The sequence below is a fragment of the Cibotium barometz genome, chromosome 25 (genome assembly GCF_041138505.1).
Source record: "Cibotium barometz isolate CiBa-2024 chromosome 25, ASM4113850v1, whole genome shotgun sequence".
Classification (NCBI taxonomy): Eukaryota; Viridiplantae; Streptophyta; class Polypodiopsida; order Cyatheales; family Cibotiaceae; genus Cibotium; species Cibotium barometz.
Window position 1 is genome coordinate 43,041,803 of NC_141070.1, and position 17,501 is coordinate 43,059,303.

The window sequence follows — 17,501 nt, forward strand, 5'->3', positions numbered from 1 at the left end:
GAGCCTCGTAAGTGAGTCGCTCAACCGATATTGGAGTGAAAACTATGCATAAATCTTAGTGACTGGCATCACAATCAAGGTGGAATATTTGATGTCCATGGAAGTCACCTTCCTTGATCTAGAGTGTCGTGCATGAGGGGCAAGCATAGCACACTCTGATCACCACAGGATCGTGGATGATGAGGTGGAAATGCCCAACCAATGTAGCGATGTCTTCATTAATGTGTGGGATGACAACCATTGTTCCAACGTCTATCCGAGCTCTATTCACTTATAGGCTATGGCCTTGGGGACAAAAGAGTGTTTTGAATGGAAACCTCTATCCAAGCTCTATCCACTAGGCTACGGCCTTGGGGACAAAAGAGTGTTTTCAATGTTAATCAACCGAGACTAGACCATAAAAGAAAGTTCTACTCCAAAGAAAAGGATCGATCGTCAAGAACCATAAATGATATGCAAAAGAATGTTCTATGGCAAAAAGAGGATCATCATGGATCATAAATGATAAGAGGCCAAGTGTAATAACACACTTAGGTTTGGAAACTTTAATAACAATAGACTTGTTAATGAGCAAGGACAATGGTAAAGCTATTGTCCATCAATTTAAGAAAAAAAACATCAACAATATTGCTAGGAAATTTTGTAGATGTATCGAATGGCAACAATGCGAGGGAATTAGCATACGAAGGTTTGATGTCTTAATTAGCTACAAGGGCAAGGGTGGTGGTTTAAGCATCTCAAGGGCATGAGAGGTTAGGAGGCACTTTGCAGCCGCAAGTGGTAAGGATGCTGACGATGACGTCGAGTTTTGCATGCACGTTAACGAGGCCGAGGACGTTAGCATCGATGGCAGCACACAAGCACACCTCCACATCAAGCCCAATGAGCCCGAGCAGAGCACAGCAATCGCTTTGATGAGGGTCTCCTAGAAGGCCGCCCAGTATGGGAACGCAGACACCGAGCTTGATGATGTCAACAGAGCATGTGGCAGGGGGGGGAGGCGTAGTAGGAGGTGATGGAACTGGGGGAGGCATGGTGGGAGGCTTAGTGGGCACTGAGGGAGGCGTAGTAGGGACTGGGGGAGGCTTAGTGGGCACTGAGGGAGGCGTAGTAGGGACTACTGAGGGAGGCTTAGTGGGCACTGAGGGAGGCGTAGTGGGAACTGCAGGAGGACCTGAGGGAGGCTTAGTGCCCGGAGGCTTAGTGGGCCCGGAGGGAGGCTTAGAAGGAACTGATGGAGTGGGATGTGTAGGGGGCGGGTCATGTGCTTCATCGCATGACCTAGCGCTTGGAAGATCGCATCCCAGGATTATAACTATCACCACAACAGCTTCAAAAAGAAGCGGTAGAGAGCAACACAGGCGCTTGGTACAGCAATAGGCAGCCATAATTATGACAATGTGTGACGGCTGTAGAGAGCTTGCTGCTCTTGAGCAGCTAACTGGACAATGTCTTTAAGGCCTGCGTGTGGGATCTATATATTTATATGGCCCTTCCGTTGCTGCAAAGCGCGGCCACCTGCGCAAGAATCTTTTAGTTGCTGGGCAGTGTCCGATGCTGATGATATATGGCGTCACGCCAAAAGGACGATAAATTTCGGCGTGCGAAATGTGACAACAAACAGTATGAGTGATACACGCTCATTTTGCGCATTTTGGTCGTTAAAAACATCCACTCATTGAATAACCGTCAAGATTTAAGGTCAAATGTAAAACGACTGGCACTGTGAAGGGTGACCCAACCCGTCAAAAATCATCCTTGCTCTCTACTGTTCTTATATTCATTAAAATGTTTTTGAAATAGCCACATTATTCAGCTAACTTGAAATGACATGCTTCAACAAACATGTACATGTGATGGGTATAGTACCTTTTCGGTCTTGCCTTTCAGGAGGACTATGTGAGGAGCTGGTTTTTTTTTTTCTAGCCAAGCGGTGTTGGACATATTGTTATTCCTTTTCTTGCATTTTAGAAGGTTATTCTTATTCCACATAAGCTGAATGTCGCATATTTGATAGATTACATGGCATGCTTTTAAAAGTCTTCTTTTGAATTGACCAGCCTTGAAAATGAATAGAAGTAACTTTTGTAAGAAAAGTAAATGTTCCAAATTTTAATGTAGCTTACCCTTGTATAGGAACCTCTGCCTAGAAAGGTGGCGCCCTTTATATACATGCTTTAGAAAGGATGGATGTAAATAAAGAAGAAAACATGAGGCATATACTCTACCATATTATGCTTCTATAGAAGCATAATATGGTTTTGTAGAAGCATCAAACTTGCAAAGTTTACATGCACAAAGTATGCATGCAATAATTTAGCTACTTGCAAAGAGGAAGTATCGCTAGCAACAACTGAACATACTCTATGTGCCTCCAACAACTCAAAGGTATCCAACCTATATAAACCATTACAGAATTTGCTAAAAGAGATAACCTGTATAAACCATTACACAATGTGCTAGTAGAGATAACCTATAACAACCCATTGGAAGGGTCTTTTGCTATGGTAAATCTATGCTCGCAGAGTATGTGATTAAGTGTTAGAAGTGGACAAGTGTGAACACATCCTTTGAATGGGGAGGTTTACAATTTGTGTGTGAGAGAGATGTATATAAATAAATGATAATGATTATTCTTCTCTTTGAATATGCTGGGGCTAATAGTGACTCCACCATGTTTGTGCACACACACATTACAAGAGGATGAGGGCATAGCCATGTGATGTAGTCGTGCCACTAGTGATTGTAAGAGAGTGGTGACTATAGTGAGTGAATGCTATAGGGGTGCTGAATTACAACACATGGCTATATACACGATAATACACAATGTGGTTGTATCTATGTGTATAGCCACATAATGAGATAGAAGTCCAATGGCATACCTGAGAGAAGATTCTTCATAGTCACCCAAGAGAACATGTGTGTTGGTTTATGGTTTCCTCTAATAGAGGTGCCCAAGAGAGACCAGTTATCGTGCTAATGTGTGTTGGTTTCTGTTGGGAGGTAATATAGTTGCCCAAGAGAGACCAACCGTGGTGCATCTTGATTTTTGAGAGGAGGACCAAGATCGACATGATTATATTTAGAAAGAACTCCTCATATCAAAAATATCAAATTAGCATGGCTATTTGGAGAAATCATAGTAATGAATAGGGTGATATTGGCCCAACATTGGTTGAATATTAAACTAAATCCATACATGGTAATTGGTATATCTCAAGATTCATATCTCCACTCATTGGAAGATTTAAAAAAAAGATCTATGCCACTACTAGCTATAGTGAAGTCAACATCATCATCTTCATCTATATTATCATCATTGGTTTTGATTTCTTCGTCCTCATGTTGGATAGGAAAACCTTCATCTTCATTCGTCCCTCGGTGGTTTCATTCTCTCAGTATTTGCACTTGATCCTCTTCATGCTTATTTTCAATACCCACTTCATTCATGAGTGTTGAGATATCAAGCTCATCTAGTGAGGCGATGGACACTGATGACCCGCCGCCTGGGGGATATACCCCACACTTACAGCACTGGCATGGTTGGTGACATCATGGGTGATATGCGGCCAGTGGGATGACAGGCTGTGTGACAGCCATTCTAGAGACTGGCATAGTTATAGCGCCAGCTCATTTAGTTGGGTTCACACTATAGAGAACCCTAGTATGTATTTGGTTGAGTACCATTTCATATGGTGTGTACTCTTATCTTTGTATATGGTGTGTTGAGTGGTGTATGAAGAAGAAGAAGATTTTCAACCTCTCACCTTGTGTGTTCTTTTTTAGGGTTTTGTGAGTGTGTGTGTGTGCTTGCAAGAGCTCAAGCTCTCTTCTCCCCTGCATCTTTTCATGGTATCAGAGCCTGGTTCATGCTAAGGGCTGAGCTGCAAGCAAGAAGAGAAGCATAGGAAGTGGTACGAGGGTAAGAGCTTCATCTACTCTTCCCTCTTTGTGTTGGTGACCCTTGTTGGGAGCTCTACGGGAGGCACCGACAAACGACTCTGATTGAGGAGCTTTCTTTGCGGGGAAACTATACTATCCTATTGGACACCCTTTTTTCGGGCTGAAAATGTGTTTCGGGCGCGTTTGGACCTCCATTTTTCGGAAAGCAGGTGATTTCAAGCACTGCGAGTAAGTCATCGATTCTCTGCAGAAGAACTCTGTTTTAAGAACTGCAGGAAGACAGATTGGTTGTGCAGACATTGTGTGTGCCGTAAGGAGGTCAAACAATTGCCATTGGGTGTATGTATGCACATTGAGGTCACTGGTTTTGTGACATTTGAGTGTAGTACAGTACCACTGCAGAAAATATAGCAGTTTGTGTAGGACAAACCAGAGTGTTGTTTCTGGTAAATTTGTGTGTCTGGCAAGATGTCAAATGATGGCATAAACCAAATTGTTGCTGAGAAGCTTGATAAGAACAACTTCGATGCTTGGAGGTTCAGGTTGACAAATTTCCTGATGGGAAAGGGTTACTGGGACTACATATAGAAGGTGAGAATGAAGAGGCACCGAAGATAGCAGAGATCAATCCGACTGCTATAGATGTGAAAGAGTTCAAGGATTGGAACCAAGGAGCCAGAAAAGTTATGTATTGGCTCTCTATCAGTATACAGGACACCATGATTGGGCACATACACGATGCCAAGTTCCCCAAGGAGGCGTGGGACACCTTGGTAAAACTCTATGAAACGAATACCGTAGGCACGAAAGATATAGTTGAAGAATGAACTTCATACTATGGAGAAAAAGAGTATGTCTATGAATGACTATGCATTGAAGATCAAGGGTATTGTGGAATCCCTTGCATCTATTGGCGTTTCAGTAGATGATGATGATAAGGTGGAAGTCTGTGTCTACGTGGTCTCAGGCCACAATACAAGGCATTCAAGACGTCTATTCAGACTCTGGAAAACATTCCCAATTTCACAGATTTGGTATCTATGTTGATTATAGAAGAGAAGAGCTTAGGTGAAGACCAATAGCCTTCACAAAACAAAAACAATTTAGAGCAACAGGACTTCTACACAAGTTCATGACGAAGAGGACGAGGTAAAGGAGGCCATGGACGAGGCCAAGGAGGTGGCCGAATAGGTAATCAGAATTATGGCTAGTAGCAGCAGCAACAACAGTCCCAAAATTCACAACAACAACAACACGCAGGTGGAAGAGGCCAATTCAAAGGCAGGGGGAGTCAAAGAGGTCATGGAAATTGGCAAAGGCAGTATAATGATACACGTGGATGCTTTTATTATGGTAAGCCTGGACATGTGCAGGCAGATTGTTATAAGAAGCAGGCTGACATGCAAAATGGAAAATTGCAGCAAAACAACTATGCATCCTCGAGCAGAAACAATGAGGATAATGAAAGGTTGTTTGTTATGCGGCATGTCGTTAATGCCATGTCTGAAAATGTTGAAGCAGCACATAAAGATGATGTATGGTGCGTTGATTCAGGTGCTTCGAACCACATGACAAGTCATGGGGAGAGGTTCAAGGAGATGAAAAATCTTGAAAGACCAGGTTTTGTGGAAACAGGGGATGACACTGCTCATCCAATTGCCCATGTTGGAGATGTGTCATTGTCTATGCAGGATGGCAAAGTGAAGTACCTTATAGATGTACTTCATGTTCCGAACATAACAAAGAATCTGGTTTCAGTTGGCCAGATGATTGAGCAGGGTTTGTAGGTTCAGTTTAACCCTGATGGTTGTTATGTTGAAGACTTTAAAGACAAGTGCAGGTTGGTTGCAAAAGGCAACAAAGTGGGCAGAATGTTTACATTGAATGTAAACATGCCTGAAGTGAGTGCTGCGATGTTTGCAAATGGTTCAAGAATTGTTGTAGACACAGACATTTGGCAAATAAAAGAATTGGACATGTGAATGTGCAGAGAATGAAGTCTATGTAGACTAAAGGAATTGTGATAGGGCTGCCAAAGTTTAAAGTTGAAGGTATGCAGAAAATATGTGAAGCATGCCAATTTGGAAAGCAAACAAAGCATGTATTTCCACGTGATAGAAATGTGAGCAGAAATGCACTAGATGTTGTGTATTCAGATGTATGGGGTCCTATGAAAATCATGTCTATGGGAGGCTGCAGGTATTATGTGACATTTATTGATGACCACACAAGGAAAGTGTGGGTATACTTCATGAAGGAGAAGGGTGAGGTGTTCACTCATTTTCAGAATTTCGGAGTTATGGTTGAAAAGCAAACAGGGAAATATGTAAAGTGCCTAAGGTGGTCAAATGGAGGGGGAGAGTACTTCTCCGATGAGTTCTTTAAATTTTTGAAGAAGAATGGTATTCGGAGATAGTTTACATGCAGATACACTCCGTAGCAAAATGGAATTGCTGAGCGAAAAAACAGGCACATTGCTGAGATTGCGCGAGCATTGATGGGAGAGAAGAATATGCCGCATAGCTATTGGGCTGAGGCTGTTTCTATAGTAGTTTACATCATGAACAAGATTCCAACTGAAGCCATAAATGATGTAACTCCAGAGGAGAGGTTTACTGGCAGAAAACCTGATTTGTCTCATCTGAAAGTCTTTGGATGCATTGCATATGTGCATGTGCCAGATGAACTGAGAACTAAGCTGGATTCAAAAGCTGAAAAATGTGTGTTTATTGGGTATTCCCTTGAGAAAAAGGGATACAGGTGTTATAACCCTGCTAGACATGAGTTGAGGGTAAGTAGGGATGTTGTTTTTGATGAGATGATCAGTTGGTATGCTGCTGAAAAAGAAGCTGTTGGGGCTGATGTGAGTGGAAATGTGGTTGCACAGAATGCAAGTCAGAGCAATCACAGTCTTTGAGTGGACCAAGAGAGTCCTCATCTAGTGGTTCAGTTGACCATGGAGTGGCAGGCTGCGTCATAATACCAGTCCTAAAAATGTGATTAGTACATCACATAAAGGCAAAGAGAAAGTGGTTGAGCCCCTTAGTATGCCTGACATTTTTGCAGGGCATTCTCATATTGATGGAGAGTCTAGTGGCTCAGAGATGAGCCTTGATGAGGATCTTGGGATACCAGCTATGAGAACACCTGGTGTAAAGAAGGCTATGGGAAGCCATGAATGCAAAGCTGCGAAGATCTGGGAGAGTGAAGAATCCTGTGCAGAGGTTTACCTTTGATGGTTATGTGGCACATCACTATGCATACATGGCAAAAGTTGTACAGGTTGTAGAGCCCACATGCATTAATGAGGCTGTTGGAAATGTGTGTTGGGAGAAAGCTATGGATGAGGATATGGATGCACTATATGGAAATGAGACTTGGGATTTAGTGCAATTGCCTAAAGGCAAGAAAGCCATTGGATGCAAGTGGGTGTACAAAGTAAAACATAACAGTGATGGAAGCATAAGCAGGTACAAGGCTAGATTGGTAGCCAAAGGATATGCACAGACATATGGCATTGATTATGAGGAAACTTTCAGCCAAGTTGCCAAGATGGCAACAGTGAGAGTTGTGATAGCAGTTGCTGCGTCAAAGGCAATGGTCTTTACATCAGATGGATGTAAAGAATGCATTCTTGCATGGGGATTTGCAAGAAGAGGTGTATATGTTGCAGCCACCTAGTTATGAGGATGTGAGTCACCCCGAGCATGTTTACAGGTTGAAGAAAGCCTTGTATGGCTTAAAACAAGCACCAAGAGCATGGTCTGACAAGATTTTTGAATATCTTGTCACTATTGGCTTTCATGTAGCCAATGTAGATTTCTCGCTGTATGTGAGACACAATGATAAAGGGGTTGTGCTTGTTGTCATCTATGTAGATGACCTGATCATTACGGGGGACCATGATGCAGAGATCTTTGATGTAAAGATCTTGCTTAGACAGAAGTTTGAGATGAAGGATCTAGGGGAGCTCAGATATTTCTTGGGCATTGAGGTGATTAGGTCACCACATGGTATTGGATTACTGCAGAGACAGTATGGCTTGGACATGTTGTCCAAGTATGGTAAGACAGGCTGTAAGCCTATCTCAGTGCCATTGGATCAGAATGGCAAGTTGAGTGTAGATTTAGGAGAGATTTTGGAGGATCCTACTATGTACAGGCGCATAGTAGGAAGCTTGATCTACATGACGATCACCAGGCCAGATTTGAGCTATGCTGTTGGGTTGGTGAGTCAGTTTATGCAGGTTCCTCGGAAGCCGCATTTGGATGCATTGAGACGCATACTGAGATATGCGAGGTCTACTTTGCACTGTGGAGTATTTTATGAAACTGGGACAGAGATATGTGTACATGTGTACATGGGTACACAGATGCTGATTGGGCTGGTAGTATCTCAGATAGAAGATCTACTAGTGGCATCATGTTTTCTTTGGGGAGTGCTGCTATGACTTGGAGCAGCAAGAAGCACCCTACGTTTGCTCTATCCAGTACAGAGGCTGAGTACATAGGTGCTGCTATGGCAGCATGTTAGGTAGCTTGGTTGAGAAAGCTACTTGCCGATTTGGGTCTATCAGTGGATAGACAAGGTGTCATTTTCTGTGACAACATTAGCAGTATACAGTTGGCCAAGAACCCAGTTTTTCATGCTCGCATGAAGCATATAGAGCTCCACTACCATTTTGTCAGAGAGAAGGTTTTGGCAGGAGACGTTGACCTTGTTTATGTCAGCACACAGGATCAGGTCGCTGACATCTTCACCAAAGCATTGGGTACACAGAAGCTCCGCAGATTCAGGGCTTCGCTTAGTGTACATGAGATGGAGTTGAGCTCGAGGGGCAGTGTTGAGATATCGAGCTCATCTAGTGAGGCAGTGGACACTGATAGGCCCCACACTTACACCACTGGCATGGTTGGTGAGATCATGGGTGATATGCGGCGAGTGGTATGACAGGTTGTGTGATAGCCATTCTAGAGACTGGCATAGTTATAGCACCAGTTCATTTAGTTGGGTTCACACTATAGAGAACCCTAGTATGTATTTGGTTGTGTACCATTTCATATGGTGTTCTTATCTTTGTATATGGTGTGTTAAGTGGTGTGTGAAGAAGAAGAAGATTTGCAGCCTCTCACCTTGTGTGTTCTCTTTTAGGGTTTTGTGAGTGTGTGTGTGCTTGCAAGAGCTCAAGCTCTCTTCTCAGGCTGCATCTTTTCAATATGAGCTCTTCAACATCCACCTCTTGAAAAATTTTCTTTGAACGAGGAGTAACTTCTATGATATACTGCCAATTTTTGCTATGTTGGTCTTGTTAAAACACAACTGAGTACAAAAGAAAACACAAAGTGTTAATTGAATATGCATAAGGAACTATATAACAAAATCTAATGATTATATTTTCTTGTTCACAATGTTGAGGTAGCACAAATGTGTATCTCTTTGTTTGCCAAAACATTGTAGAGTCAATCACCATAAATCCATTTGGATTTTTTTTTTGTGGTTTCTTAGGACCTCGACACACCACATCCTTAAACCATTTCATATCCAAAATATAAATATGGAATGTCCTAAATAAACCTTTAGAATGTTTTGAATCATGCCAAGTGTCTTGTATGCAGTTGCTACTACTGATGGTGAACTGAACACAATCAACTAAAGTGAACAAGATAGTGAGCAGAAAACTGGGCAATGGAGGCACATTGCATGATCAACATCGTGGAGAGCTCCTGAGCTCCTCCCTGCGTTGTTGCCCCCCTCCCTGTGATTTTCCAGAGCCGCTTTCTCCTTTTGTTCATCGCCCCCTACTCCGCTTCTTTGCTCTGCTGCCCCCCCTAGACTTAGGCATAATGCACGGCGGCCTAATGCACTTTTCGGAGGAGTCAAAGTATGGATGATTTTTCCACTGACGAGATGCATGTGTTTGCAAGAGAGCCTTCTTGCCCTTCTCCTTGGGTTGCAGCTTCTTGCCCTTCTTTTCTCTTGCATACAACCCATATAGCAACTAAAAAAACTCTCAATACAAACTTCAAAAATTATACAGAAATGCTACCACATATAATGTTACTCACTTTGGAACTCCTCTACAATACATTTCTCCTTTCACACAATGTGAGAGAGATTGATCCCTTTATAGCCTCCAGGCTAGGGTTTGGTACACACAAACCTTATCTCAAAACAAGAGATGGTTTGCTACACACACACACACACACACGCGCCCCTTATCTCAAATATAAGCATATAATTTCAACACATACATACATACATACATATATATATATATATAGGTAGATCGAGCCTTAAATAGCAAAAGGGAGTGGGGAGAAGCTTTTAAGAAGCTAAGAGCTTGCACATTGGCTCAAAAATCCCAACTTATGTGAAAGCACCCAGAAGTCCTTTTTTGCCATCTAGGGATCCAAACTGACACCCACGATGCCAAATATAATACCATGCTTGATCCAAATTTGGTATTTTAATGGGTTCAAAGATATTTGATACAACCGACACATTTAAAATCTTTTTTTAAAGAAAGCTAGGTGGTCTTTCCACTTAGAGTGAGTGCACAAGTTGTCATGAAAACGTCTAACCGCTTATGTAGATAGTCCTTGAAAGTTGTGCACAGGAATGTAGCAGGGGCATTGGTTTATCCAAGGGCATAACCCAATATGCGAATGTGCCTCCCACCATCATGAATGAGATCTTATGTTGATCCTCAGCTATGATAGACACTTGGTTGTAGCCACAGAAGCCATCTAAGAAGTTAAATAAGCTTCTTCATGCTACTCTTTCTAACATGTATGTTTGGTATACAACAATTGGTAGTGCTCTTCTTGCATGGCCAAATTGACCTTTTTAAGATTTACACACACTCATCACAACTTTCCATTATTTTTGGCACAATGACAATGGGTGATACCGAGTTAGTGTGCTCAATTTCATAGATGAATAAGTTTGTCAAATTGTTTGTGCATAATAGAGCAGAATACTTAGGGGTTCATTTTTGATCCCTCAATATAGGGGCCATGTGTTGTACCACTTTTGGTGGTACTCCCTTGATATCTATGTATTTCCAAATAAAGAAATCTTTAAATTCTGTTAACAACTCAACCATTTTCCTTTCTTCTTTTTTGATCCCTTAATGATGATAGGGGCCATGTGTTGTACCACTTTTGATGGTAATCCCCTCATATCTGTGTATTTCCAAGAAAAGCAATCCTTAAATTTATTTAAATAATTCAACCAATTTCATTTCTTCCTTTGAGGTTAGGTTCTTAGCAATAAACACTGGTTTGGGCTTCTCCCCCTAGGTTTAGCTAAGTGTTCATATTTCAGAGTATCTCTCTCGAGTAGATCCCATAATGCCACGATTAGAGCAACGAGGATGATGAGTGGATGGTGTCGCATATACCACAAGGCAAAGGAAGATCAAGGAGAATGGATAGAATAATGATAAACAAGGTGAATACATTTTGTTTTCTTAGTAGTGAAGTTATGAAGAGGTGGCTGGCAAGGTATGTTCAAGGGTAAGAATGATTAAAAATGAAGAGAGAAGACAATTTAGGATGTGTCCAAGATGCTTGTCATTTCCACCAAACCTTGCATCACTTCCGAAAGATTATAGCATTGAGTAAAATGGAGAAGACAGAAAAAGCTTGAGAGGTGGTGACACAAGAGGAATGTGAGTATACAAGAGGATGTGAGCCTCAATTAAGTTTGCCTCTATAACTCTTAACTAATCATCTAAATATCTATAAAACTTAACCAACCCAAATATATCTCTCAAGTAAGTGTGCCTCTATATCTCTTAACTAACCCAAATAGAATCACATTATATGGTTATTCATTTATATATATATAATTTTTTTTGGGTGTTGTCATAGTATGAGGTTTATAATGCCATGTGGTCTGTGAAAAGGTGGCACTTTTGCACTCAACATATAGATACGAAGAGAAATACACAAGATTGTGGAGTTATGCAAGTTTTGAGCAAGAGAGTGGAGCAATTTTGGGCATGATTCAAAACATTCTAAAGGTTGGATTCAAGACATTCCAAATGGATTTATGGTGATTGACTATCTACAATGATTTATGGTGATTGGCTATTCTACCTCAACATGGTGAACAAGTAAAATCTAACCATTAGATTTTATTATATAGTTCCTTGTGCATATTTAATGAACACTTTGTGTGTTCTTTCGTACTCCTTGTACATCACAAAAATTGGTGGTATATCATAGAAGTTACTCCTCATTCAAATATATCCTCGTTCAAATAATATTTTTCAAGAGACAAGTGTTGAAGAGCTCATGAATGAAGTGGGAGTTAAAAATGAACATACGAAGGATCATATGTCGAGAGAAAGATACCACCAAACTAATGAAGATGAGGGTGTCCCTATCCAACATGAGGACGAGCACTCGAATCCGAAGATACTAGTGATGATGATCTAGCACAATAACTAGTCTCTCTTGGGCACCTCTATTACATCCCAAACCAACACAAATTTTCTCTTGGGTGACTGAAAATTCTGCTCTCGGGGGTATGCCTTCGAAATTCTGTCTCAGTATGTGGCTATACACATTGATATAGCCACATATATTCTCTCTTATATAGCCATGTATTATAATTTGGTGCCCCTATAGAATTCACTCATTGTAGCCAAACCACTCTCTCACTACATTCTCTCATTAGTGACGTGGCTACATCACATGACTTTTCCCTCATCCTCTTGTAATGGGTGTGTGCACATACATATCAGAGTCACTATTGGCCTATATATTCAAAGAGAAAAACAATCATTACAATTTATTTATATACATCTCTCACACACACAACCTGTAAACCTCCTCATCTAAAGGAGGTGTTCACACTTGTCCACTTAACACTTCACACTTGTCCAAAGGAGGTATTCACACTTGTCCAATTAACACTTAAACACTTCTGAAAGATTAACCATAGCATAAGACAAGAGCCTGTGCAAGCATAGATTTACCATAGCACAAGACCCTGCCAATGGGTTATAGATTCTCTACTAGCACATTACATAATGGTTTATATAGGTTGGATAACTTTGAGTTGTTGGTGGTAGGCACATAGTTTATGTTCAATTGTTGCTAGTGATACTTCCTCAATGCAAGTATTTGAATTATGGCATGCATACTTTGGGCATGTAAATTTTAGAAGTTTGATGCTTCTAGATACGGTAGAAGGTATGTCTCACGCTGATATCCCTTCAGATGATGTATATGTATGTGTGGGATGCATTCTAGACAAAATGCATCGAAAGATCTTCCCTCATAATGGTGTAGTGAGAGTAAATTACAACTCATACATAGTGATGTTTGTGGTCCAATGAGGACCCATCCTTGGGAGGACACTTTTCTTTTGTCAACAATTCCATGCTATGGTTGAGAATGTTGTGGGTTGTAAAATAAGCAAGATTTTGGATTAGATCTTGCCTATTCACATAAGCAAGATTTTGGTGACCCAGTAGGGAGGATCATAGGTGCCAGCATCACTTGGACGAGGAGGACCGCGGTTAGATTAGTTTATCTATCGTATTTTAGTTGTACCCCTCTATCCAGATATTTTTTGTAGTTTGATTTTTCATGATGATAGGGAGGATTTTAGGTGCCAGCATCGCTTGGACGAGGAGACCATTAGATTAGTTTAGCTATCTTATTTTGGTTGTACTCCTCCATCCAAAGAGTTTTTATAGACTGATTTTTCATGATGATGTATCCATCAGAGTTTTTATACATGGCCATGGATCAATGCAGTGATAATAATTATATATATACACTTTCTGTTGGTCACTTAGCCACATTGTGGATATTGTATACTTTATCATCATTTTTTCATACATGCAATCAATGTGATCTTTGGTTTATATCTTTTGTTAATTATTTTATCAATTTATATTTATAAACTCCTATCACTGGAGCAAGTATATTCATTGCATGTTATTGATCTTAGAACCAAGTAAATGCATGACATTATTAAGAAAGGTAACCCAGCCTCACCATGAAGAGGAATCGTCGATGAGAGCCAACATCCCATCATATCCCGCACATGACGATGGATCGATGATAGTGAGAGAGAGTGAAAAATGTTTGTGTCAGCTATAAAGAGAGAGAGGTGTCTAAGTGTAAGATAGATAGAGAGAGCAGTGTGAGAAAGCTAGTGAGAGAGAGAAAAGGAGATGTGTGTGTGTGTGTGTGTGCGAGAGAGAGAGAGAGAGAGAGAGAGAGAGAGAGAGAGAGAGAGAGAGAGTTAATTAGACATAACTCGAAGGTTAAAAACAATAACAAATCTAGAGTGTCATGAATAGGTGACAAAAATCGTGTCACTATAATAAGTGACACGATAAACATTATTATCTCAAAAATGTCATTTAGTGACAGTATTTATGTCGCTAAAAATGTCATTATATGATGTGGAAACCTATTAAATGACACAAATGTAGTGTCGATAAAGCTATCACTAGGGCCCTAGTAGCTTTGTAGTGATACATATACCTATACATGTGTGTGTGTGTGTGTGTGTGTGTGTGTGTGTAGAGAGAGAGAGAGAGTTCTTAGAAGACCTAGTTTTTATACACTATATATATATACATACTATAAACCAGGTTACACTATGTAACCCGGTTTATAGTGTGTATATATACATAGTGTATATTATACATAGTGTATAATATACATAAAACATGTATATAAAGGGCTCCACCTCTATAGGTAGAGCTGCCTATACAAGGGCAAGCTACATTGAAATTTGAAACATTTACTTTCCTTACAAAAAGTAGCTTGCATATTCATTTTCAAGAGCAATCAATTCAAACGACGAAGACAAAAGCATGACATTTTTTAGTCTATCAAATATGTGACATCCAACTTATGTGGAATAAGCATAGTCTTCAAAAATGCAAGAAAAGGAATAATAATATATCCAGCACTGCTTGGCTAGAAAAAAAACATCTCCTCACAACATAGTCTTCCTCCTGAAAGGCAAGACCGAAAAGACACACCATCCATTTCCATATACCCATCACTTTTACGTGTTTGTTAAAGCACGTCATTTCAAGTTAGCTGAAAAATGTGGCTATTTTAAAACATCTTGACAATTATAGAAACAATAGAAAACAAGGATGATTTTTGAGGGGCTAGGTCACCCTTCACATTGTGATGGGTTAGTAAAAATAGTGCCAGTCATTTCACATTTGACCTTAAATTTTTAGTCACTCAAAATAACAAAATGCCCAAAAAAAAAAACATGCTTGAGGCCCATCAAAAAGCAACGTTGGTTGAAAGGTCGAAGCTGCATACTATAGTTTACCGTGTGGGTGGTTGACTACGGTCAGCGAGCTGGACGTGCATCACTCATGCGTTACGTTGTCTCATTGTTGTCACATTTCGCACGCCGAAATTTATCGTCCTTTTGGCGTGATGTTTATATCATCAGCATCACGGGTCCTGCCTACAGCTGGGGAACAACATGCGGTGCAACTACTCAAAGATTCTTGCGCAGGTGGCCGCGCTTTGCAGCAACGGAAGGGCCATATAAATATATAGATCCCACACGCAGGCCTTAAAGACATTGTCCAGTTAGCTCAAGAGCAGCAAGCTCCCTACAGCGGCCAGCCCCCCCCCGTCACACATTGTCATTATGGCTGCCAATTGCTGTACCAAGCGCCTGTGTTGCTCTCTACCGCTTCTTTTTGAAGCTGTTGTGGTGATAGTTATAATCCTGGGATGCGATCTTCCAAGCGCGAGGTCATGCGATGAAGCACATGACCCGCCCCCTACACATCCCACTCCATCAGTTCCTTCTAAGCCTCCCTCAGTGCCCACTAAGCCTCCGGCCACTAAGCCTCCCTCAGTTGCAGTTCCCACTACGCCTCCCTCAGTGCCCACTAAGCCTCCCTCAGCTACGCCTCCCTCAGTGCCCACTAAGCCTCCCTCAGTAGTCCCTACTACGCCTCCCTCAGTGCCCACTAAGCCTCCCTCAGTAGTCCCTACTACGCCTCCCTCAGTGCCCACTAAGCCTCCCCCAGTAGTCCCTACTACGCCTCCCTCAGTGCCCACTAAGCCTCCCACCATGCCTCCCCCAGTTCCATCACCTCCTACTACGCCTTCCCCCCCTGCCACATGCTCTGTTGACATCATCAAGCTCGGTGTCTGCGTTCCCATACTGGGCGGCCTTCTAGGAGACCCTCATCAAAGCGATTGCTGTGCTCTGCTCGGGCTCATTGGGCTTGATGTGGAGGTGTGCTTGTGTGCTGCCATCGATGCTAACGTCCTCGGCCTCGTTAACGTGCATGCAAAACTCGACGTCATCGTCAGCATCCTTACCACTTGCGGCTGCAAAGTGCCTCCTAACCTCTCATGCCCTTGAGATGCTTAAACCACCACCCTTGCCCTTGTAGCTAATTAAGACATCAAACCTTCGTATGCTAATTCCCTCGCATTGTTGCCATTCGATACATCTACAGCCATACATCACGTTATGTACGCAATATATATTGTTGATGTCTTTTTTCTTCTTAAATTCCTTGCTCATTAAGAAGTCTATTGTTATTATTAAAGTTCCCAAACCTCGTTATATTATTACACTTAGCCGCGTATCATTTATGGTCCTTGATGATCCTCTTCTTCCAAACAAAACATTCTTTTGCATATCATTTATGGTTCTAAATGGTCCTTGATGATCCTCTTCTTGCAATAGAACATTCTTTTGCATATCATTTATGGTTCTAGATGAGCGATCCTCTTCTTTGCTGTAGAACATTCTTTTATGGTCTAGTGTCGGTTGATTAACATTGAAAACACTCTTTTACGATCTAGTGTCGGTTGATTAACATTGAAAACACTCTTTTGTCCTCATCAGGGCCGTAGCCTACTCCTCGGTAGAGGCTGGCATTCAAAACACTCTTTTGTCCCTCCCCAAGGCCGTAGCCTTGTGAATAGAGGATGGCACAATGGTCGTTGTCCTAGAGATTATTTAAGTCATCTCGCTACATCGACCGGGCATTTCCACCTCGTCATCCACGATCCTGTGGGGATACAATGTGCTATGCTTGCCCCTCAAGCACAACACTCTAAATCAAGGATGGTGGCTTTCATGGACATCAAATATCTTGACTTGATTGCGATGCCCAGTCACTAGGAACTATGCACGGTGCTCACTCCAATATTGGTTGAGTGACTCACTTGTGGGACTCGTCCCCCACCACGGCTTGCCGAATGCCTTCAAAAGTAGCCAATATTTGGAAGGGTGGCAGCCCTTTCCAGTAGTCGAGTTTGTATCGGCTGAGCGAGTCACTTGTGGGGCATGTCCCTAAGCTTTCCCATAACTTTGAAAAACATTCAATATTTGGAAGAGTGGTAACCCCTTGTTAAGGTACTTGAGTATGTACATGTGTAGAGTAGTAGGATAAAATTCCTTGCACATATAGGCTAGACTTCGGACCCCTACATACACACATACAAAGTATTTTTATAATGAAATGGTTTACATAAAAAATGTTCATATAGAAAGTATATATCTATTCGATCTATTAACTGAAGGTTCCAAGTGACTGGGAAGCTAACAAGTGGTAGGAAGAGGAG

At 41.5% G+C, this 17,501-nt stretch overlaps 2 protein-coding genes across 2 annotated transcripts; one reads left to right on the forward strand and one right to left on the reverse strand.

The window, feature by feature from the left end:
- Nucleotides 1-587: 587 nt before the first annotated feature.
- On the reverse strand, nt 588-1,436 carry LOC147624590 (uncharacterized). The gene has a single exon (XM_086819994.1). The coding sequence runs from the start codon at nt 1,386-1,388 to the stop codon at nt 738-740; it is 651 nt and encodes a 216-aa protein (XP_086676120.1). The 5' UTR covers nt 1,389-1,436; the 3' UTR covers nt 588-737.
- A 14,066-nt stretch (nt 1,437-15,502) lies between these two features.
- On the forward strand, nt 15,503-16,528 carry LOC147624591 (uncharacterized). The gene has a single exon (XM_086819995.1). The coding sequence runs from the start codon at nt 15,559-15,561 to the stop codon at nt 16,285-16,287; it is 729 nt and encodes a 242-aa protein (XP_086676121.1). The 5' UTR covers nt 15,503-15,558; the 3' UTR covers nt 16,288-16,528.
- The last annotated feature ends 973 nt before the right edge of the window (nt 16,529-17,501 follow it).

What these genes read in the sequence shown, in the direction of transcription:
- LOC147624590 (XM_086819994.1), bottom strand. Translation starts at nt 1,388, where the DNA reads ATGGCTGCCTATTGCTGTACCAAGCGCCTGTGTTGCTCTCTACCGCTT.
- LOC147624591 (XM_086819995.1), top strand. Translation starts at nt 15,559, where the DNA reads ATGGCTGCCAATTGCTGTACCAAGCGCCTGTGTTGCTCTCTACCGCTT.